Source organism: Aythya ferina (assembly GCF_964211825.1).
Source record: "Aythya ferina genome assembly, chromosome: Z".
NCBI lineage: Eukaryota > Metazoa > Chordata > Aves > Anseriformes > Anatidae > Aythya > Aythya ferina.
Genome location: NC_140299.1, coordinates 34,362,487 through 34,387,091, shown reverse-complemented (window position 1 = coordinate 34,387,091; position 24,605 = coordinate 34,362,487). Strand labels below are relative to the sequence as shown.

General features: G+C 41.3%; 1 protein-coding gene across 14 annotated transcripts in view; it reads left to right on the top strand.

Annotated features, from left to right (window-relative positions):
- The first annotated feature begins 11,169 nt into the window (after positions 1 to 11,169).
- Positions 11,170 to 24,605, top strand: part of NFIB (nuclear factor I B) — a 191,257-nt gene continuing 177,821 nt past the window's right edge. For 7 of the 14 annotated variants that reach the window (XR_014686895.1, XM_084503137.1, XM_084503145.1 and 4 more), the window contains exons 1-2: positions 11,180 to 11,515; positions 17,549 to 18,080. Coding sequence is in view for 13 of the 14 variants with exons in the window: in XM_084503137.1 (XP_084359263.1) it covers positions 11,486 to 11,515; positions 17,549 to 18,080 (562 nt within the window). In the remaining variant the exon portion in view is untranslated. Of the gene's footprint in view, positions 11,516 to 17,548; positions 18,081 to 24,605 lie in introns of all 14 variants that reach the window. The other 7 variants (XM_084503142.1, XM_084503136.1, XM_084503135.1 and 4 more) reach the window with 2 other exon arrangements.

Sequence of the window (24,605 nt, the reverse complement as noted above, 5' to 3'; positions counted from 1 at the left end):
ACACTTGGGAGGGAATTATATCTCTGCTGTTCAAACTGCTGTATGTCAGCTCTGGGACATCATACTAGTCATCTTTCCTCCCCAGGTGATGGAAGCCTGTGCTGTCTTTCAAGCTGACATAGCTGTATTTTCTCTGTGTTAGGTAAAGTGTGGTATCCACAGCGTTAACGGTGCCTGCAGAGCAGATTGCGAAGCCCGTTCTCTCAAACCTCAGCTGTTATTTTAAGCACATAAGCAATAGGAACAAGGGCATCAATCATGTCAAGAATCTTTGCTACCATAAGACCTTCTGCTGTTTTGCTGACACCAGAATGACATAGACCTGTAGAAGTCTGGTGGAAAATGCCACCAGGTGGGAAAATCATCCACTCTAGACTACTGTTTCTGCCCTTACGGGCAGATCCTGGAGATGAAGGCCAGGACAAGTTTGTGGTAAAGTTTCCTGTGTATTTCTTTTTCATGGAGATATGCTGAATATCCCAAGACTACATGCTGAGACAATAGCTTTATTTTCCACAAGCTGTCATTCTGGTGTGTCTGCAGAGAGTCCCATAGTAACTGCAGCATGCTGTAGGTGTCTGCCTGTCTGTCACATTAGCACCCGTCAGCAGAAATAAGCTCTCCTCTTTTTGTTGTTGTTGTTGTTTTGTTTTCTTTGTGTTTTGCCTTTTTTTTTTTTCTTTGTATTTCCTGGAGATTCCCATCTGAAAGTGAGAAGGTGAGATGTTCACATAAGAACAACCTTTGCTGCCTTACTTAATCCCCACTGCATCCTGCTGCAATGACACTAAAGCCACATTTATGTGTGGTTGATCCAGGTCCAGGCTGATCTAACAGGAAAGGACAGAAATGAAAATGGGAAGTTGGAACTGCTTCCTTCAAATACGTTAGTGGGGTAAAAACTCTTCTCACAGAAGCTTGGGAGGAGCAGATAAGATTTTCCTCTGACAATTCTGAAACGTGCTCTGAAACTAAGGAGTGCTAACAGCCTTGGAAGACATGGTCATAGTCCTAGCACCAATACTATCCTAAGACCAAATCCAATCACTTATGGAATAACAACAAAGAGCCTGTAACATAAGTACGGGCTACATGTAGCTAGCTATTCAGGTACAAGTTCACATATGAGCTTTGCGAGCTCAGGTAAGCATGCCTGCACCCAGAGCAAAAAAATACTCTGCCACAACAATTTGTGTGCGCTAAGGCACATTTCAGAAAAAGCTGAAAATGGAAGGCTCAGTGGAAAGAGACCCCTAACCGAAGCAGGAAGGAGACTTAGATCTGGTAGATTGGTTTGCAAAAAATAAAGACACCAAAATAATTGTACTCTAAGGGCCTGCCCTGGCTCTGTTTCACAATGTTCTGCGATTTCTAAGCTTAAAAAAAAAGAAAAAAAAAATCTGCTACAAAAATACAGCTGTTACAAAGTCAGTTAATGTGCTGCTGGTCTGTTCACATAGCTTGGCTGAAAATGCTGCAAGGCAAAAGTAACAACAAAGATGTGCACCCCTTCCCTTCCTGTGCACCTTAATGAGGTGTGAACTCAAAAGGCTCTGTATGCCATTTATATGCTACCATTAAGTCTCAGCTATTTTTTTTTTTTCTTTTAAAAACAATGATGTTACAGTTCCTCGGCAATCTTGTGTATCGAGTGAGGCAAGGATCTTGGGGAAGAAGTAATACGTTGTTTTATTATTAAGGACAGTTGAAGAACTGAAATCAGCCTGTTGAAAGAAACAGACTTTCTACTTTTTTAGTGCTTCACTTTATAATCTCCTAATCTTCTTTTAATTTGTTCTCATGGTGATGTGGTGGTGTGGTGATGCTTTGATTGAGCTTCCGAGGTATTTTAACAGAAGAAGAGGTTTGTTTAAACCTTTTTTTAATAAAAGTACGTAACATGAGACCACTAACTAGGCAGAAATAGATGGTGTGCATCAGGATTCTCTGGCTGTTTTCCTGGACAAGGGAAGGGAAATACGCTGTTGACTAAAATTTTACATGCCGTATTTCCTCTCAGAGGCATTATAATCTAGCGGATGAAACCTCCAGTGCTGTATTGTCCAAGGTGAAAATTCTGGTCTGCTGCAATCAGTAACAACTTTAATACTGACTGCCAAAGGGCTGGGGTTTTAGATGTGATTATGTGGCATACCCATGAATTCTCCTCTGCCCAATATGCAAGAGCAGAGCAGGAATAGATGGCACGTGTCCCTGCCTCGGGGAGTGGGAATTCTAGGCTTCGCTTGGAAGGGCAGGGGATGACTAACACCAGTCTCTGGAAAGCTCATGACCAGCACTCCCCCGATCTCTGTGCCCAGTGCATTTTACCCCAGACCGCAGAGCGTTTGCCTGGGGGAAGCAGCAGCAGAATCCATTCTGCCTGTGCCAAGCTCGGAGTTATATTTCTGGCTAGTTGCTAGGTAACTGTGCAGGAGGCTCTGTGGGGCCAGGAGTCTGTGCGGAACAGCATGGCAAAAGTATGAACTTTCAGAAATAATGAGCAACTGTCGCGCACATGTGCAAATCCTGAGTTTTCCGTGGTGCATTGCTGAGACGAACCTGAACGGGTTGATGCAGGAGCAGCAAGCGGCTCCTTTTTAACCACGGTGTTCTCCCCGTGAAAAATTTAAAGCCTCCAGCTGAAAGCTGGTGGGGCCACGGCAGCAGTTTTTTTGCATTTGCAAGATGAAGCACTTGGCCAAATGTACCCGGTTTTCTCAGTTGCCTTGTTATGCATGAGGATGGCAGTACCTCACACGCACAGAGCTGTACGGAGACCTTGCCTGCCCTGTATCGTCCCTTAATATGATCCTTACTTGTTCCATTTATTCTGTGTCTGCAGTAATCACAGACTTCATTGTTGAACCATCATGTGCTGGACCTTCTTGCAATCATTTTATTTCCCTGTATTGTTGATAGCAAGAAAACCTTGAAAATAAAAACAGAGGTTTTAACAGAGCAAATTATATTTATTAGCAACTTTGAAAATAACTTTGAAGAATGTAATCTATCTTACTAATTCTGTTATGGAGACGTCAAACAATTCTTCAGCTGTTACTTATTTTAGCAGAAATTCTTCAAGTGAATCGCTCTCCTCAGATTGTTGTCTGTCATATCCAGATGGGCAATTGAGAGTGTAACAATTATCCTTAGATGAAAATTATTTACACTCTTTTCATATTTTATCCAGTGCTAACATTAAAATGTATCAGGGGTTGTCAATATTTATATACACAAAATCTCAAAAGACTAGAAAATCCAGAATCAACAGAACTTAAGGTCAGCCTCTTACAAAATACATGAGCCTTTGATTATATATATAGAAAAGAAAGCTGTAATCAAGATATACTAGTGCAGAAATCAAAGGCAATGGAAATGCTATATAACACAGTATTTGAATTTAAAAATGTGTTCAAGAAAGTTTCCTATGACAAGCAGTCTGGGCTTAAACTAAACAGAAAAACCATTACATATTTGTGCAACATGATTTTTCTAATATTGCAATATCCATGGCTCTCCTTGCTGCCATTACTTTTCTCATTTGTCATAGTATAGAGAGTTCCTAATTATTTGCTAAATCAGTTGCAGAGTTGGTCTTAGTAAGTGTACAGGCTCAAAACAAACAATAAACAAGTAATAAAACAAACAAAAGCAGAAAGCTGCAGATCGCAATGGGCCTGTCTACTAGTACTTGAATCTTTGGCAGCAATCATGACAAGAATAACAAAATTAAACCTAAACCAACAAAAAGCCTGGAAATCTATGATGAAATATCACCAAAGTTCTTCTAATAGGCTCTGGTAAGTGTTGATGACCAGTGCAAATCGTTAATTGTCTGTGACTCTCTCACTCAAAGCCTGAATCCTCTAACAACAACAACAAAAACGTAAAATAAATCAACACCCACAGATTCCCTCTGGCACGGAAAAAGGTCTGCTCTCTGCTCAACTGACTGTCACAGAGTTTACAAAATCCATGCTACACATAGCAGGAGCAATCATTTCCCCCATTCACTGGGCGGAAAACACCCACGACTTATTTTTTTCAGGTTGGATTTCTTCATAAAACAACCAGAGAGATAAAACTCCCCAGCCATTGTTCCGAAGCCTAAAAGCTTGTGATTCTTTTCTATTTATTTTCATGTCAACTTGTGCTTCATTTTGAGGGTAGAGCGGGGGTTTTAGCAGCTTAGGACGTTTTTGTTGAACCAGACAAAAGAAAATTGACTTCCTGAGGGGCCCCCGTGCCCCCACCAGCGGTCTCCGAGCAATTACGAGGAGGACCCTTTAGAGCCTGCACTCGGCCGCCGTGTTTGGCAGGCAGGAGTGCACTCAGCAGGGACACGGACACGGCGGCTCTAAGGGCCGGGGGCGGTCAGGGGGACACCCCCGTCGCCTGGCGCCCCGGCACGGCACGGCACCACACAGCCGGCCCGCCAGCGCCTCGCACGAGAAGTACGTGCGAATAGATGTTCCCGTCGAGCGCGGCCGCTTGACGGCTGAGCTAAAATATTTCGCTCGTTAATTTGGACACAACTCTCGGGGAGCTGGACTCTCCCACCCCCGCTCTCCCAGCCCCGGCCGGAGGGCTCTTAGTGCAGGGCACGGGGCAGCGCGAACCCCAACATGGCGGCGGCGGGACACGGGCGGGCAGCGAACCCCGCCGAGCGCCGCCGAACCCCGCCGAGCGCAGCCCCGCCCCGCGCCGCCCATTGGCTGCCGCGCGGGCAGTATGCAAATGAGCCCAGCGGCCCCGCTGCGTGCGGCAGCCGCCAGGCGGAAGCGGAGAGCCGCGGCGGGGCCGGGGCGGGGGAGGGCGGCGGTGTGCGCGGGCACGTGTGGGGACGGGCACGTGTACAGGGGGGCACGGGTGGACACGTATGTGCTCGTGTATATGGCATATGTGTATATATATGTATATGTGTATATATATGTATATGTGTATATGTGTATATGTATATGTGTATATACACACACGCGTTAAACTATAATGTAAATATAATATAATATAAACAGTATAAACTATTAAATCCTCAGCCTGTCCCGCACCGCCTTCAAGCCAGCCCCAAAACGTTCGCCACAGCCTTGCAACTCTAGACGACTGGGAAAAGAGGCGGGGGGGGGGGGGGGAGGAGGGTGAGGAGGAGGAGGAGGAGGAGGAGGAAGAAGTGGGGGGGTGCCCACCGCCCGCGGACGGTAACTTTACTGCTTCCCCGGCTCCAGCCAAAAATTTTCTTCCCGTCTGCTGCCGTACAGAAAGCCAGCAACAGCAACAAAACCAAAACAAAGTTAACAGCCAGCCTGAGAAAAAGTAATAAAAAATATATTATTTTTTTTTCCTCGACACCCCCCAGACAAAAGGCAGAAGGCCACTTCTGGAAATCCAAACAAAACAAAAGCAAAGCAAAACAAAAAGCACAGAGCTCTTGAGAAAAAGAACTGATTTGTAACCTGGGAAATGTGAGGCCAATGGCCCGCTGGTGTGTGTGACAGACTTCAAGATCCCGTTTGTTTAATGCAGTACGCTGCAATGGTATGTGGTGCTGGAAATTATTTATATCCACATATATGTGTAATATATGACTTGCTTGGCTCTTGTTTTTTAATTCTTCCCGGCTGAGACTTTGTCTATGTGGTTTCAAAGTGGATGTTATACCCTCTTCTTAAATGCTGATACTACTTCTGTTTTACAGGATGAGATATAAGTGGTGGATTGTTTATATTTTGCTATTTTGGCAGCTTTTGTATATGGGTCACACTTTTATGCCAGGAATCAGTTGATGGGAGTTTGTGTCCAAAAGTGCTGAACTTGGCACATTTCCTGCTCCAACTTTCTCCCCCTCCCCCTGCTTTTCTGGCAGGCAACTATCAGTTAAATGCTGGAAAGGATTAATGCAAATGCTACTTTATTTGTACCTTGCAGACAGTTCTTTTTCCTTCTCGCTTGTTGCTGTAGATACTGTTTCTTTACTGTCATTTTAATGTAATATTTTCTCTCTGGCTGTGTTGGTGGTTTTGGTAGTTAATGGGCTGCAATGTTAATGTATAATGTTGAGGAAATGGCATCGCTGTTGTGTATGGTCAGCTAGATAAATTGTCTGGAGCCTTGTGATTGCTGGTCTCTTTCACACTATATTGCAGGACGAAGTGTTCGGGTGGCATTTCTGGCTGTTTTTTTTAAAGTTATTTTAGAAGGTTTCTTTTTGTTCGTCCCCCTCCCCCCCCCCTTCTTTTTCTTTTCCTTTCCTTTCCTTTCCCTTTTTTTTTTTTTTTTTCCACTGCTGTTTTGTTGTGGGACCTGTGTGTGTGTTTTAATTCATTCCTTTCTCCTGCGTGTCTGTGTGTATGTGTGTGTGTGTGTGTCTGTCTGCTTTCCCTCTTGTCCTCTCTTCGCCTGTGTGTCTGGGCCACATTTTAATGCACAATATCCCATCCATTAAGTTGTGGTTGAATGCGGAGTGTGTGAGGACTTGGCAGCTCTCAGGTTGAAGGGGGCGGGGAAGCCCGTTTCGGCTCTGACACAAGATGCCGATGTGGCGTGATCTGAATTATTATTAGGGCTGCGAACATGGCCATCTTCTCCTGCTGCTGGAAAGCGCTGCCATTGAACTTGAGACGGGACAGACAAGATCTCCAACTTTTTTTTTTTTTTTTTTTTTTTTTTTTTTTAAGTACAGTAGCTGGCAGGAAAAAGGCGCCAAAACACACAAGATTAAAGTTCTCTGAAGCGGTCTTGTGCTGCTACCCTTAAGACTTTAACTTTGAATTGCAAGGAGAAAACAAAATAAGCAAACAAACAACAACAACAACAAAAGGGTTTTTATTCTGATTTAAACAGACATTTAAGTCCAGCTTCTGTGTCGTAGTAGTCCCATCCCCCTGTCTCCCCCCACCCCCTTAAAAAACTGGCAAGTGATAAAAACTGGCAGAAAAGATGGAGGTGAAATCTTGTTCTTGCTGCTGCTCTTTACCTCCAGAGCATTTAAGATCAGAAAATGTTATTTTTTAAAAAAGAATTTACTGTATCAGGGTAAGAGGGTTTCCATGCCTTTGTAAGGCTGAGAACATGACCCGCAGCGAGGACAAAAACTGCACAGTTGTGTAACCCAAAACGTTGTGGTTTACACAGCTTTACACTTGAGGTTTGATGTTTTCATTTGCTGGTCTGGGAGCTGTGGAAAGCTTGAGTATTATAGTCCCCATCAAACCGTATGTGGACAGAGGTCACGCGCACACACCCTTCATATATGTGTGTGTTTCTTGTAGAGCCAGTAGTGGTTTTCTGTGCTTCTGATTGCATATATACATGCTTTGTATCTGATCGTGCATATATGCAGTTTGTATATAGAATATGTTTCTTCTGATTACGCAGAAAAAAAAGATTGCTAATAAATATTATGATATATAAATTTATAGGTGCGATACTACGGTAACTCAAAAGTTGTAGTGATTGCTGTTCGCATTCCAAAGGAATCATAAATACCTTACAAATTCAGCCGCATATGAAATAAATCAAGACCTCGTAAAACAATGTATTATCTGTTTGCTTATTTAGCTAGTTGTGTTTCTTCCCTAAATGTTTGCTACCCAACTTTTTGTCTGTGTATATATATGCTAATGAATATGTATACATCTGTATGCACGGACGACAGAGCTCCTGTACATTGGGAAACTGACCAAGGCTGTGACTGTATCAAACACAAGTGAAACTTTACTTTGTAGTTGAGTGTGATGGTACAAGAAGTCTCACAAGACATGAAGTCTAGTCATATAGGTAGACTCACCATTAAGTAACACTAATGTGTTACTTAACTTACTTAATGTGATTTGGGTTATTTTTTACACATAGGTGACACAAACTGTATTTTACTCATGCTGCACAGTATTTATATGTACACCTAAGTATTTGTATACGTAATGGGTTTGTGTGTGAGAGCTGCATTTTCTAACCATGGGTTAAAAAGAAGTTAATTGTATTGCTGTTAAACTGGATGCAAAAAGCACTGTAAAGCTTGTCTTTTAGATCATGGGGACCTTTTAAGAAAAAATCTTGGAGTTGTTTCTCTGATGTTGAATCTTTTGTATTAAATGCTGTATATCTCGTTCAAATGCCCCTGATTTTTGCATTGGAATTTTCATGAAAATATAATTTCTTAGAAGTTCAGCATATGCATGTTTAGACAGTCAACCCAATTGCCCACTTGTATCTTGAGAGAATCTGAGGTTACACATTTCAGCATTAACAATACCTCTCTCTTTGATTTCTGATGCATAATAATAGTGTTGTGCTCCAAAACAGTTGAGCAGTTGTCTGGACAAAGGGCATCAGCTGAAATTTTGCTTTAGGAAGTATATCAGTGGCATAACTGGCCTTTCCACTTTTTAACATCATTATCTCTGAAGTTCAAGGGCAATGTCATCTCCCAGCATCTGATAACATTTGCGTACACTGTCTGCAACTGAAAGAGGAGAAGACACTTTCAGTGCAAGTCCAGGGTACTAAAATCTCCACTGCTAGCCAAAAAAATGCTCCAAAAGAGCTAGGGTGGGTGTTGGGGATCAAGACCATCTGTCCCAGGGTTGATGTGGGTAAGGACTTGGAGGCAAATGGTCAGCTTTTGCACAAAGTCTCCATGCAAGCCTAGGTCCAGACTCTACGGCTGCTGTCATTGCCATGTTAACACTGTGGCTCTCCAGGCTAACCTGCTTGCTCGTGTGTACGGGCCTCTCTCAGGGAAAACCCTCCCTCCCATGCAGGTTTCCACTGGGATTCACTGGGAGGAACCAGAAGGCTCAACCAAAGACAACCCACACTGTGCCCACCTTGCCTCCTAGGGGATGTGCAGGAGAGGACGGTTCTGGAGCCCCATTGGGCAGGCGGCTCCATTCCCCTCAGGGTGCCTTCAGGTGTGAGGCCTGCTCCATCCTGTCCCAGCAGCACCACAACAGGCCGCAGTGCTTGGCTCCGCACCCCGTCCTGGTCTGCTTTGGGTCGGGATGCAAAATGGCTCCCACCGGTGGAGACACAAACCCAGCCCCTCCCTGACTTCCCCTTGCAGAAAACACAGCTTGGTGTCTTCCCTACCTTGCTCCTTGCTCCACATGCTTTGTTGCCCTTGCCTTTCCTCACTTCCAGGACTCTGCCAGGCATTTCTTGCTGTCAGTGTACAGGTTTGTACCTCAAAGCTGGCCCTTGGCCTGGACCTGGGAGGATGTGGTGCCTCCCGCGAGTCCTGCCTGGGAAAGAGCAGGCTTCTGAAGCCTCTGCAGCTCTCAGGGCAGGTGACATGGGGCTGGGGACTCACCTTGGTCCTCGTGGAGGAGTGAGAAGGAGAAAGGAGTTGGGGAGGGCTTATTGTGGCATTAGATCAGGTCTGCAATAATGGCTTGTTGTGTAAGAGTTCAAGCACTCAGAGAGGTGTGTTCAAGGACATCAGTGCATTTGTGCCAAGGGGAATGTCTTTTATGGTAAATTAACTCCAGTTAAATTGAATATTTATTCAAAGGGAAACTCCGGTATTTAAAGCTGCCGTTATCAGCTTTTTGCAGTGTCTGGGTGAAGGAAGAGATGATAGGATTTGGGGGGGTATTCTCCACCAGATAGGAGAATAAATGTGCTCGCTGTCGTTAACCCCGAATTTGCCTCATCCTTTCCCGCCCGAGTGCTTGCTCTGAACTTGTCACTTATTAATGTGGTCTGCGAAAAGGAACAACGGTGGGTGTCGGTTGAACCCTGCAAATCCGAGGGGACTCTGCAAGTGCAGCCAGAGACCGAGGTGCGGAGCGGACCCCGCAAGGGTTAACGCGTTGGGCTCTAGCTGTTTCCTTTGACATTACCTGTCTTGCACGGGCTCTCTCCTTCCCCCGCCCTTCCCCCTTCTCCTTTTGGTTTGTAAATTTATGTGAATTGCAGCTGGTAGACTTGGCAAGCTCCCCTCATTAAGAGCCCTCTTTGAAAATGGGCTGTGTTTGAGCATTTCCCTAATGAGGACAGGACGGGGTTAAAAAGTGACCATTTCATGGTTGACTTGAACCTGCCTACTTTCCTTGATGTGTCGTCGTGAGATGCCTGGCGTGAATAAACTCACTTCGGGAAGGAGGAAGCCCGTGGTCCCTCCAGGACACCGCCGGGGGCTGCGAGACGCCACCGGCAGAGGCAGCACCGGTGCCGGGGGGAGGCAGACGCCGCGCCCCCAGCCCCGCCGTGCATTCAGGGCCACACCGGGCAAATTCCCTTCTCCGAGCCTCCTGCCTGGCCAGAAAACGCGTGCCGGGGCTGCAGCTCCCCCGGTGCCGCGGGGGCCGAGGTCGTATCCCGAAAGGGGGAAGGAAAAGAAACCCCCTGCAGACGACAGCCCGATCCCCTCCCTGTGCCCCCCTCCCTCAGCCGCCGCCGCAACTTTTTTTTCCCACCGGAGGAGAGGGAAAATGAGGGATGTTTGCAAAACGTGCTCGTTCCTTCTGCGGCGTTAGTTGGTGATTAATAAAGAGGGAGGGCAGGGGAGGGGGATATGGTGGACAAGGAATGTGTTTGCAGGAGGAGGAGTGTAAGGGATGGTTGTGTAATTAAATAATTAAAAAAAAAAAATACTTAAGTCTCATTTGGGGAGAGAGCTGGAACGGGGTCCAGAGGGTGTAACCGGTGAATTTTTCAACTTCCAAGTTTTGAACAGTGAGAGGAAAAGCCAAGGGGAAGACTGCGCGCGAGCAAATAGGGAGGGAGAGCGAGGGAGAGATTTATCGTTTGAATTTTCAAGAGATCATTTTTATTATAGTGGGCGTTTGGAAAGCAGTCTCTTAACATTACCCACAGAGAACGGGAGGGAGGGCGGAGGGAGCGGATAGGCAGAGGGAGCAGGAGGCAGCGGCAGCCGCGAGAGGAGCCCGGAGATTGCGCGCTGCGGAGCTTTCCCACCCTTGGGGGACGCACACGCTCGCTCCGGCTCGCTCCCGCACACATGGTCGCTGCCGTGCAAAGTTTCGCCTGCTCCGGGATTTCGCTGCGCCGCTCCGGGCTGTAACCTTGAACTTTCGAGAGCGTGGTGACAGTGCCATAATAACCCACCACCAACTTCTTTAAAAAAAAAAAAATTAAAAAAAAAAAAAGCCAAACAAAAAATCCTCCCGCCCACCCCCCCCCCCCCCCCCGCTCGAGTCCTTCCCCCCTCATCTGCAAAACAACCAGCAGCAGCAGCAGCAGCAGCAGCAAAACCAAGACTCCTGCGCCGCCGACAACAAGAGGGTTAAAAGTGTAGATTGGATTTCACCCCGGGAAATCTAGCACACGGAGTGAACTTGAATCTTTGGCTATTTAAGGAGGACCGGGGTTTGTTGTGAAGTTGTGATCCAGGGCAGAGCCCCGTCCTGATTGATTTCATCTTCCTTGAGTCTCAGATGACTGTAAAATGAATAGATGAAATTATTCCTTTTTTGAGGCTTTTTCTTAGGGGCTCTCCGGGCAAGCGTGGTCTCAAAGCGAAGTCATGATGTATTCTCCAATCTGTCTCACTCAGGTATAGACGCATTTTGTTTAATTTCATTTATTTATTCGTTTATTTACTTATTTTCACGTGCTTTTTTTATATTTGTGTGTGAGTTGTTAATGAGTCATTGCTAGTAGTGGTAATGGGTTAACGCGCAGTTGTAACTGCTTGTCAGATCCAAACTCCTCTCTCAGGAGGGGAATACTGGAGGATCAACTGTACCAGGCCATTGTTTTGGGGAGATCCATTCAAAGTGTCACTCGGAGACAAATGCTGTTAATTGCTAGTGCATAAGGAGTCAAAGGTTAACAGAATGGAAATGAGCGCAATTACGCAAAAAAAGCAGGTTCGAGAAGTATTGATTTGATTGGAATCAAACACTCCGCGGTCTTTTCAGCCCGCCGGCGTACGCGGAACCTAACGAAAGCCTTTAAAAGGAAAAGTGCTGTTTTTGACCGAAAAAAAAAAAAAAAGGCAGCGAGCGCGCTCTTGGCGCGAAGCGATCCCGTCTTAGGCTTAATTAGCAGTGCGCAGCCTGCCAGCGGCGGGGGCGAGGGGGACGCGGCTGCCTCCCGGGCGCGCAGCATCCGCGGCGGAGCGCGGAGCTCAACGCGGGGCTCACCGTGGGGCTGGCCGCCGGCACGCAGCGAAGGCAGCGGGACGGGGAGCCGCGGGTCCCGGCCGGGGTCCCCCCGAGCGAGTTTGGGATCTGGGGGCAGAGAGGTGCCCGGCCTCAGCCGCCGCGGGGAGGTCGCCGCCGGGGCTGCGCTGGGGAGGGGGCACCGGCCGGGGGGATGGAAACGCCGTGGGCAGAAGGCAGGGGATAGTTCTGAGAAGCTTTTGTGAAAGTCTGTCTTAGGAGGATGTGATGTAAACTGATTAAGCGATAGCGGCTTGCTTCCACATTGGCGCAACAAATAGCTAAAGAAGGCGAAAACGTGAGAAAGTGGCGTCTCGCGCTGTACGGTAATTAAGCGGGCAGCGACGCGCTTATAGCTGCATGGCGAATAAATAAATGCGATTTAAGTTATTCGACAATTAGAAAGCATTGTAATTCAAAAGGACTGAAGTATTCATAAATTGTGAATGAAGATGGAAACAACGATAAGGCTTATTCAGTGATTGGAAGCAGTCCTGTAGCTTTTTGGCTGACACATTTTTTATTGTTTATATTTTGTTTGGCATCTAAGTGTGATTGACTTAGATATGGATATTTTCAGAAAGTAAACCTGAGCGTCAGCGGAGCAAAGCTGGAAAAGAGTGCCGTAGAAATATTTCTTCCTCAAAAGAAAAATTACTGCATGTGGCAAGCATTTTGTGTAGCAGATACACGTACGCTCGCAGGTACACACAGAGAAATAATTGCTTACCTTCAATTAGCAAAAATCAATTCTGTGCGTCCTACCGGTCGTGTGAAATGACAGGCAGTGAGACCTCTGTCCTAGGGTATATACCTTACAGTACAACTTAGCACTTCTAACACCGAAAACACGCACGTTTTCACTACCACCTCTAGCACGGCGGGCAGTTCATTTTGTTGTTTTCTGCTTTAATGACTTTTTTTTTTTTCCCATATCTTTGCCTTTTGGACTCAGATGCAATAGATTTCCCCACTTTTCGCAAATCTATATTAAAATACCATACCTAGGTACATACAAAAACATAACTTTATACTGCTGCAGTCACAGATACTGGAGAGCGATTCCTGGCTTTCGTGTGTTAATAACTTCTACCTTACATTTTGTAATCCTGCTGTATCATCTGCTGTGTAGGAGCAGTTCACACTTAGAGGCACACGTAGGGAACACAATTGCAGCAATTTGATTTTAATTTGGATTTTTTTTTTCTCTATCTGTTTGGAATGATAAGAGCTGTTTTGAAATGGTCTTTCCTCTTCCCAAATTAAAAATTCAGATTATGTTGGAAATGAGAATGTATGCTTTCCTCTATTAATTTATTTAAAGCATAAAACTGATTAATCTTATTTTGGTTTGCAACTGAGTTAAAACAGTACTGCCAAATTTGTTCTCTCTATTGTTTTCTGCCTCTCTAAGGCTTTACACAGATGCATGTTGACTGTGACAGGGTATGCTCAGTAGAAAATATTTTGGTTAAAGTTCAAAACACAGAACACCTGTTTGGATCAAGCTAGTGCACAAGCACCAGTTCAGTTTGTGCCGATAGAGTGCTGAAGCACCTTTCAGAAACAAGTCTAAAATCCCAAAGTGCAGTTTTAAGACAGCCCTTGGCAATTCAAATGTTACCCATGACTGTTTCAATAAAAGTTTGGTGGATGTAAAATAACTTCAAGGAAGACTGAAGACTTGGCAAAAGCACTTTAATTAGGGGGTGGGGGCATGAGGGTCTTTTTCTCTGTCCCCCACATGTCTCTTTCCCCCTGTTTGGGAATGAGTATAAACTACATTTATCTCTCTTGCTGAGGCATGATAGGATGCAGTTACCGCATGCCTTTAAGTGCTTAGACTCTTGTGATATTTTTACCACGTTTATTTTTATGTTATGGTGGTCCAGGAAACTCAGAATATGTAGACTTTTTCTTACCCCCTTATAATATGTTATGCACAAGGAAAATCCACATGGGGAATTGAATGCATGAAGTTTTTGCTGTAAAATTTCTAGACTTCTGCCTTGTATTCTTGTTGTATGAACCTAGGTTCAAACTTTGATGAATTGATATCAAGTTTATGAGTGAAAAATATGAGAGCGGCACTGCATTTCCCCTTTACCTATTCCAAAAAGAAAAGCCGGCCTATCTATCATCATTACAATACAATTAGACTACTGGTATTTTTTCCTTTATTTACAAACTACATAGTTATTCTATAATAACTTCCATTTTAATTTAAATTGTCAATACAGAATGGTTCACCTGAGCCATTTGATATGACGTTTGAAAATCTTTCCTCCATAAATCACTCTACTGCAAGAGCAACTATGGCACATGGGTAAGTGCCACATAAAAATCATTTTTCAATATTGCCGTATGAATATTAAGGGGAAAAATCAAATTCTGTAGATGGCTTTTTAGGAGGTTTAGTGGTGAATGTGTGTGATTAATTGCAAATCTCCATTTAGGATCCTTTTTATGGGCACTTCTTCTTGTCAAGTAATGTTTCATTTGAAAGGACTCCAGATGCACAATGAATCTCTCACAGATATCTAATAATATTGCTCTAGAACAGGATGTTCTTTGCTGTCTTTCTCCTTCACACTCTTTCACATATATTTATAGCTTTAGGACTTAATGATATCATGAAAGAAAAGCCTGAATACAGTCTTAAAAAGGTTTCTTTTTTTTTTTTTGTTTTTTTTTTTTTTTTTTTTGTTTTACTCTCTGAAAAGGAAAACATTCAACCACTATTCAACCAGTGGAGACTGAAATTTAAAAACAGGCATTTATCTCTATAAAATTTTCATAGATATAAATGCTATTGGTTATTATTGGTAACACAATGTGCAGCACCTGAAGGCGAAGCCATTCTGGAAGAGTTTGCCGTGTCCATCTTAAAAAGAAAACTAGATCTGCAGTTTTCTAGTAGTGTAGAATTTCCATGTTAATTTTATTGCCATTTAAAGTTATAAATGTTGGAATCTGTTTTAGACATAGGGTAAATTATTGTATTTGGGAAAAAAAAAATATCTATCAAAGCTCTTCAGCCCCCTGTCTTTTTTCTTACCCCATATTTAATCACAGATATTAGAATTTTCAAGATGTGAAGGAATTCTGTTTTGCTCATTCTAAAATTAATTGTAAGGATTTTACACTGAAAAACCTTCCTCCTTATGCTTAGTTAAAATTTTATTAACATTTTATGTAAATGCTCTGATTAAGATGACTTTCATAGGTGAAAAAATAAACTTTTGATAGTAGTTAGAATTGAGGGGGAAAAAAGCATGGCATTGGAAAGCGTATGAAGATAGGGAAGTCTTATCATGGGCTGTGGTTACTCAGAGCAGTATTGCCTTCCCACACAAAGAACAGATTGTGGTTTAACTCTTTCCATGGCCTAGTTTCATGTGCCAGTATAGTATCAGAATTGTTCAAATCTCTGCTGGAAACTACTAGTCAGTTTAATTATTACCTTTGTGACTTTGTCAAATGTCGTACTGTAGTGGAATAGTTTATGTGCTGAATTATCTTCTAATATTCTCTCCCCCCCCCCCCCCCCCCCTTTTTTTTTTTAATTTATTATTATTGTTTTTTCTCTGTGAAGGTAACATGGACATAGGGAAATGGCTTGCAACTTGTTTTCTGTTTAATTTGAGGGTGGTGGCGGAAGCAAGGTAACCAGTTCCAGTAGGTTTTTACCATTCAGGAAATTTTAAAGTTTGTTTGAAATTTGAAGATTTAAATACTAAATTCTTGTCCTGAAGCTTCTACAATGGCAGTCTGAACTCTCTATAATTGAGACCATTAGTTATATTTTCATCATTTTTTCCCTAATGGAGTTAATCAACCTACTGATTAAACATAATTCATTCACTGTCTAGCAATGTAGCTAAAATATTAGTTTGTTAATTGTATAAATATAATTGTATTTAAAAGGTTCAGTTTTAGTTTGATTGAACCGTGCCAGTCAGCATGATGAACAATCTGCATGGTATTTTAAACTACATATGCCTACACACAGAGAGATATCTTCCCTAAGGTCTCCCTTGCAAACCAAAATACAGTAATGTTTGATAAGCAGATCACACTGTTTTAAAGAGCAGATTTGTTCACAGAAGAGGCTTTAGTTTTTGGGAAAGGCCTATTTAGATATTAACATGGATGTGTAGGATGGTACTTTAAGCAGACAAAACAAATTAATTTAATTGCTATAGGATGTGCTTGTAGACGACAACTACGCATTACCTCCTTAATGTAATACATATTGCTGCTAGGCAGAAGATAAGAACTTTCAGGTGTAGCCAGATGATAGAAAGGGATATTTTGGAACTGTAAATAAATTGCATGGGTATCACAAAAGCAGCATTTGACCAGCGGTGCACTCGTAATGTCACTCTGCCACAGCATGCAGGAACACAAAGAATGCAAAGTTTGTGCCAAGATGCCATTTTTCATTGTACACCTCAGATTGATTTTTAAGGGGTTTAGAATAATTGCCACACTCATGTGATCAGTTAACAAATTAACTGACTCTGTGGGGCTTCAAAACCCATAGTGGAGCTGCCAGAAGAAAATTAATGTAATTTTTGTTCTCAACTTCATAAACTTTCATTTTACAGAGTTTGGGGGTGGTGGGAGGGAAGCCCGAAGAGCTAAAAGTACAGAAGCTTCTGTTCAGGATTTGTGTACGACACGCTGTGTCTTTTCCCCACTTTCCCTTACTATATACTGGTTTCTCTAGTTACCACCGCTGGAATGGTGCTGTTTCAGTGCTGGAATGTTGGACGTTTGATAAGAAAATGGATCAAGTTTAATGGCGCATGCTCTTTGTGCCACCAGCAGTCTCTTGCTGAGAGCATGCTCCAAAAGCGGGAACTGTGTGGCATTACACTGAGCATGTATATGCTTTGTGTTTCTGTGCCACAGAGAAGAGAAATGAACTGTGTGGCATTCGCCTCAGCATTCTGAACGTTTCTGCTCAGATTTTTTAAAACCGTATAGTGTCCTCTTTGCACAATGGTACTTTTCTTGATGCTAGCCATTCACTCAGAGATTTAAATGTTAGAAATAAAACATCTCAATAGCATCTCTTTTAAATGATGTAGTCTTTATAGCATTGTGGGATGAAGTGAGGGGAGGCATACAGAATAAAATCTTCACAGGGTTCTTTTAAAGAGTGAAATATAGGGAAAATGTGATTCTTCATGTACTTTTGTCTGTTGCCTGATAGCAATAATAAACGCGTAAAAGATGTTATGCAGAATTTTGCATAGATTTTAACTAACTATTTAGTGTTTATTCTCTTCATCTTGGAATTCACTTTAAGATTTTCAGAAATCTTTCTTGATAATGCTTTGATTATGAGAGGTTACTGACTTTGAGTTTTCTTCCTCTCTTTTTTTTTTTTTTTTCCCCTCCACTTCTCTTCACAGGATGAATTTCACCCGTTCATTGAGGCACTTCTTCCACACGTCCGTGCAATTGCCTACACTTGGTTCAACCTCCAGGCTCGAAAACGCAAGTACTTCAAAAAACATGAAAAACGAATGTCAAAGGATGAGGAAAGAGCAGTCAAGGATGAGCTACTTAGCGAAAAGCCCGAAATTAAACAGAAGTGGGCATCCAGGCTCCTCGCCAAGCTGCGCAAAGATATTCGCCAAGAGTTCCGGGAGGATTTTGTGCTCACGGTGACTGGGAAGAAGCACCCATGCTGTGTATTGTCCAATCCTGACCAGAAGGGTAAGATTAGGAGAATCGACTGCCTGAGACAGGCTGACAAAGTCTGGCGTCTGGATCTAGTCATGGTGATCCTGTTCAAAGGCATCCCCTTGGAAAGTACGGATGGAGAGCGGCTCATGAAATCCCCACATTGCACAAATCCAGCACTTTGCGTCCAGCCACACCACATAACAGTATCAGTCAAGGAGCTTGATTTGTTTTTGGCATACTACGTGCAGGAGCAAGGTAGGAAGCAGATTGTTGTGTTTCTATGTTAGTGTGTCAAACTCTGATTCTGAGTAGCCCTGTTTCCCCTATGGGCTCACTTCCAGTGAAACATTATTCTGTGGTCTCTATACATAATGTGGGTACATATCCTTATGTAAATCAGCATGTATACATATATACACAAATACACATATACTCCTACAGACCTGTGCAAGTGACATGTATGTTTGACATATGTCTCTTGTTCTCTTTCAGGAGAAAGTAGGACATACCAGAGTAGTACTTTAGTTCATCTGAAGCTGCCTTATTTATTTATTTATTTATTTAACTTATTTATTTTCTTGAAAAAGGGGCACAATATTGTGTATTTTTTCCAGTAGCGACTTCAGAAAACATTCTTCTCTTTAAAGTTTTTGTGTGTCCTCCCCACCCAACCCACCAGTATTGTTAGTAACAGATGCAGGTATGTGCAATTGCACAATCACAATAAATAATATAAATATTTATTCTTGCATTTTCATTTACAAATAATCAAAAATCCATCTTTATGTTGATGATTCTATTGTAACCCTAAACGCAATTATAGACTTTCTCATGACTATTAAATAAATATGAAAAAAAATTTAGCACAGGAATGCAGCTTAGTAAATATTTAGTAGTCAGAATTACAGCATACACTACTTTACGTTTTATTCATATTTATATCATTAGCTCATGTTTCCTATCTGAGTCTTGAAAAACAAAGATATTTATAGAGAATTTTCCATAAAAAGTATATTTTCATAATCACACCAGTATAATTAATTTTATTTGGCAGATAATTAAAATATGAAAAATCACAGAAAAGCTCCTTTAGCTTAATTTTATGGAACTTAAATACAAACAGTGCTTCTGGTAATCATATCTCAGGGAAAAAATGCTATTCATTTTACATATTCACATAACAATATTCATATGCAGGTCCCCCAGAATCATAAATGGCTGTAAGTAGATAAAGGTTTTCCTCTGATCCTAAGCCTGCTGAGAAACATTTTCTCTGTGTGCATCGTTTGCGTTCTTTCTGCTGATTATATCATCCTCTAGCCATCTTTGTATTGCTGGCTGATAAGCAGCAATAAAACATTTATTTTTTAGCCGCAGATCTAAACCAGGGAAAGTTTGAACGGCTGCAGATGGTGGGCCATTTTACAACTTGGCCTGGTAGTAGGCAGAAATGGCCTGCAGAAGGGCAGATGGCAGGCTGTTATCTGATGCCCGATACATAACTCTGGATCTAACCAAAAAATAAACTGAATGGATTTTATTAGTAACAAAAAAGTGAAATTGCACATCTTCTTTCAATGTGTATTCATTGTTTTAAAGAACAGATACACAAGACAACCTTTTTATTTTCAATGAATTTTTCTGTTAGAAATTCAGACATTCAAATGGTGTACTGTGTTCCTGTGAATGTATAAATAGTTTTCAATTTTGTTATTTGTTCCTCATGAAAAAATTCCTTTTTTTTTCCCTTTTGTTTGTATTTTATATATTTTCTCTCCACAGTAGTAGAAAATGTACTTAGAAATTTTGCAGCGACTTTAAGTAGTTGCACAGTCTGGTAAATCTGATCCTCAAAAGCATAAAAAATAAGTTTTCTATGATAGTATTAAACAAAATATCTTAATTACAAAATATTTTTAACTTCAAATTTCCTTGAAGGAAAAAAAAAAAAAAAAAGAACATTAGTTTGAATGCAAATATTGCAAGATATAGCTTACTGATTAATTCTAATGGATATACCTGTCTGTAAAAGTCAAAACTATAAAGGGAGGCAAAATAGCTTATGTAGATCTTGAACCAAAGAAGCTGTGGTCAGGGTACTCACACTCTTGATTTTAAGTTGTTGGAAGCCAGTAACTTGAAATGGGGCAAGAAAATGAAAGGCATAGCTGATATACTGTTTTAAATGGATTGAGAATATGAGATTATTCAAAATATTTGTCTAAACAGAAATGAGTAAGATAAGCATGCTGTAATATTATAACTTCCAAAGTTACAAGAAGCTACTTCAGGAATATACGGGAAGATGAAGCTGGCTAATTTCTTTGTACCAAGCCACCCTCAGTAGACCCTTTTGTTTGTTGTGAACCGCGTGTATTTTTTATCTCTCTTGCTGCTTTACAGTTAATCTTCTGTTAACATCTGTTGGCTCTCTTCTTGAAGAAGTCATATTAAGTTATCTTTGTATTTTTATCCCGTTTTGTCAAACTTTGATTCTCTGTCCTCAGTGAAAGCAGGTTAATTGTGGCACTTTGCAGTGCACTTGATTAAGAGCACCAGGCTTTGCAAAAGATAAGCATGAAGTCAACCAAAATGCTGCCTTTTACACATGCTGTTTTGCTTTTTATTTCTATTTTGGAATTCAAAACCCGCTTAATAGTATCATATAAAAAACAAGTAGAGAAATAGAAACAATTTAATTGCTGAATGAAATATGAAGAATGAATTAGCACACAAAATGAATAAAGGGGCCAAAAAGTATGTTTTTTTTTTTGTTGCTTTAAAAAAGAAGATTAGGGGAAAAAGGAGGAGGAAGGATAGTTTGAGTGCCAGTGATGGTTGCCAGTGGCACCAGGATTGGCATCAGACCTTCTTTGTTTAGCCTAGGATGCCTGTGATTTGTTGGTTGGCATCCGCATTGCAGTGCAGAGTGCATGTTACAATATATTGACAATTTCCAGATCTAGAAGTGTCAATAATCCTTTCAGTTCCTAATAAAAAGAGCTTCTACTTCCACATCTGCCTTGAAGGATGAAATAAAGACTGACCTATGAAGTTCTATCATTGACCAACTTCACCTGGTTCTGCTTTTCGCTCACCTCCCTCAGAATTCAGCATCTTTTTCTCCCTATTCCCTTTCTACCATCCTCTTGCGCTTTAGGAACTTTTTTTTTTTTTAATTTAATTTTAATTTAATTTTAATTTAATTTTATTTTTTTAAAAAGAGGCTTGGCATAGGTTGCAATGCCTTTGACTGAAATGGAGGAAGAAAATGGGAGGCACACAGTGATCAATGTTTAGCCTCAAAATAATTTTAAATCATAATACATTTCTACAGGACTCTGCTTGTTTTGTGTATCTAGTCCACCCTCCCCTCTCACTGTTTGTTTCTTTTTTTTTAAAGCCCAAACCTTGTGAATGCCACAAATGTTGTTTCTAATGACAAAAATGCCCCCTCCCCCCCCTTTTTTTTAGCTAGCATCAGAGACATTTTTTTGTTCGTTTGTTTGTCTATCATTTAATATGAAATGCATCTGAGTCCATAAAATCATTTGATGGTATTTGACTCAATCAGTGCAGCGCTTAGGCTGTGTTCCCGTTGCTACAAGAACCGCCATTTTGTTTGTCAAGTGCCAGGAGAGGAGAAAAAAAAAAGGCAGACAATGTGCTTGATGCCAATAATGGTTGCCAGTGGCACCGAGGTTGGCATCAGACCCTCTTTGTCTAGTTGCTGAATGCCTTTGATTCGTTGGTTGGCATCCGCATTGCAGTGGGCACATTGGAAAGTTTTTGACAATCAGTGAATGAAAGCTGCAGTACTTGTTTGCTGCAACAGAACCCAGATAATATAAATCCCTTCTTCTGATAGATGTTTTGCTTAGTCTTACAATGCCTGATTAATAAATAAATAAATAAATAAATAAATAAATAAATAAATAAATACATTACTCTTTTGCTAAAACATAAAATATCTCATTGCAGTGTGTCTCATCTGCAGAATTCCTAATCCTCACGTTGTCTCTGCTGTTTTTCTTCCTTGCAGCATAAATAAAATTCAAAGATGATATTAGGTATTTTAGAAGATAGTGAATGAAGCATAATAGACCTTGAGAAATATTCTGGGAACTTAAAGAACTGAAGCAATGGTAAATGTAAATGGTAAATATTTGTAAGTCTTTTAAATGTGTGTGCCTCTCAGAGTATATTTCTCAGATCAGTCATGTTGCTGTTTACACTCTCCTTTGTCCTTTTGCAGGACTGATATAACTGGGGGAGCCTGCATCCCCAGCTGTTAATAAAATCTGAAGTTGAGGGAAGGATCTTTTAAACTATCCAAGAAGGAGAACAGAAAATAGTTGCAGATGTTCTTCGTCTGGTACTGCTCAGGCACTCCTGATTTTTTAAAGTTCTTAAAACATCAAGATGTAGTTACAGTTCCAGCTGCAGATTTTCTGCTACCAGGAACTCTGCAAAAAGGCTAAATCATTTCTGTTGGAAATTTCCTAGATAGTTAGTATTAATATTGCTTTCCGGTTAACTGCTATTATCTCGTTAATTAATAAGAAGGATTAGCAGCCCTACCCAAAGGGCTGCACAGAAGGAAGCCTGGCCTACGTGAGCCCCTGTGTCACCAGACTGTGTCCTGTCTCTCTGGGGGTTGCGGGAAAAAAGGGAAAAAGGAAGGATAGGCGGGAAAATAAAGAGGGGGAGAGGCAGGAAGCGGGCTGGTTCCCTGCAGACGAGGTAGGGGAGAACTTCTCCTGCGAGGATTCATCTGTTGGGCCGCTGGGAAGCATGCAGATCCCAGGAGAGAGGGGGCCGGCTGCGTGCTGGCATGGCACGCACACCACATGGCTGCAGCCGGCTGCTGCGTCAAGAAGCCAATGCAGGCTGCGCCAGGTTTGTCACGCACGCTGTCCTGATCCTTTGGCCAGCACCTTTAAAGATCATCTAAGCCCGAGTGCAGGCATTCCCGGGCTGCACCTGCATGGATCCAAAACTGCTTCTAGTCCAGCTAAATGCAGAGGAATCAGCAATCCCTTAGCGAGCAGGGATACCCGCCTTCTCACTTTGGCAGTGCTATTGAGGCGTGCGCGCAGACTTGAGCTCAAATTTTTGAATACGTCTGTGTAGTCATTCTTATATCACACTTCAGTTTACATATAGTAAGCATAGAAAACTGAGGATAGAGTAACATGGTGATAATACTTTGCTTTTTTACAACAGTAAATAATATATTTTTTCTGTTAGTTTTCTTTAAGTATAAGAAATTCCACTTAAGATTGGACCCAAAATAATGTTATAACCATCTCATTGTATAATTCCTATAAAGTTGAAACATCTATATGTCACAACACCCTGAAGAATTGTGGACAAGAATTTTCATTTCTTGTGTGCATTGATGCTTCCACACACAATTAATAGATAAATAAATTAATAATAAAAAAAGGGGCCTGGAAGAATCAATCATTCTGTTGAATTGCTGATTGTTCCTACTTCCATTAACTTGAATGATTTGCCTCCTTCTAAATACTTTATATGGGAACATACAATTGAACCTTTAACCTGTTTTGCAGAAGGATATGTCAAGGCACAAGTAAGTTTTGCTGGAGTTTACACAGCAAATTGTTAGTTGCACTGGGAACAACAGGAAATAGAGATTATTACTGCCTGTACCTTATAGGTGTCTAAATGCTCTTGAAGCCTATTACTTACATGCTCAAATGGCATGCTGATCCCTTGCATTAAATCTCAATTTGGAGTCAGAGAGCCAGTACAGAAGTAGAGGTAGGAGTTTGTTTTATTTGTTCTCAAATGAGAAGAGCTTTTGTAGTTTAAGAAGCTGATAGGGAAAAATAAACACTTTAAAAATGTTGGATTATTTTGAGCAATTCCCGTTTATTCAGGCATACAGAAAATGTAATTTTAAAACACTGCTTGTGTCAATTTAAAAAGACACCTTTTGACTTCTTTTCTAGTTTTATACTGTAAAACGTAGGATGACAACTTGGTCAAGTATCTCAAATGTGCTCAAAATTACAGACGGAAAAGGTATTTGTCATTAAAAGATGGGGGCTATTTTCATGTGTATGTAGGCATGGGGATATTTTTCAATTGACTATTATGAATATTTTGTGTATGGAGACACAGGAAAATAAAACACTTGAAAAGGGCACACATCAGTCAAACAGTAAAAATGAAGAATTCAAAATGTATTTATTTTTTGTTTTTAATTTTAATTTTCCTCAGACCAGTGTTGTGGGTGATATGACAAATTCATGAGAAAGAAATGGGGAATTTTAGTATTTAATTTACTATTGCAATCAGGAATGAAATATATATGTTTTAGGAAAGAGTCTTTTGCTTTTTACTTATTCTGTTTTTTTTTCTTGATAAACCAGGGAGGTCATTTTCACAGGGTTAAATGATATTAATTATGTTTAAGACAAAGGAAGTTATGGTTAAATAAATTCCATGCAATTAGTTGAAAATTTAGAGGTTAGCATTAATTTATGAATCACATTTAGATTGACAGCAAGAAGCAATGAAGTAAAGAACAGAAAAGAAAACAGAAAATTATTGCTTCATGGTAATTTCAGACAGAAGAACAATACTGGGAACAACAAAAAATATATATTTCTAAACTGTAAATAAGGTCACTAATTCATAAGGGAAATACTTCAAGTAACAGCAGAGGTTTATGTTTTAAATTTCTTATTTTTCATGCATATTGGATTTGTTGTAACTGAAAACTTTATAAAGTAATTAAACACTAATACC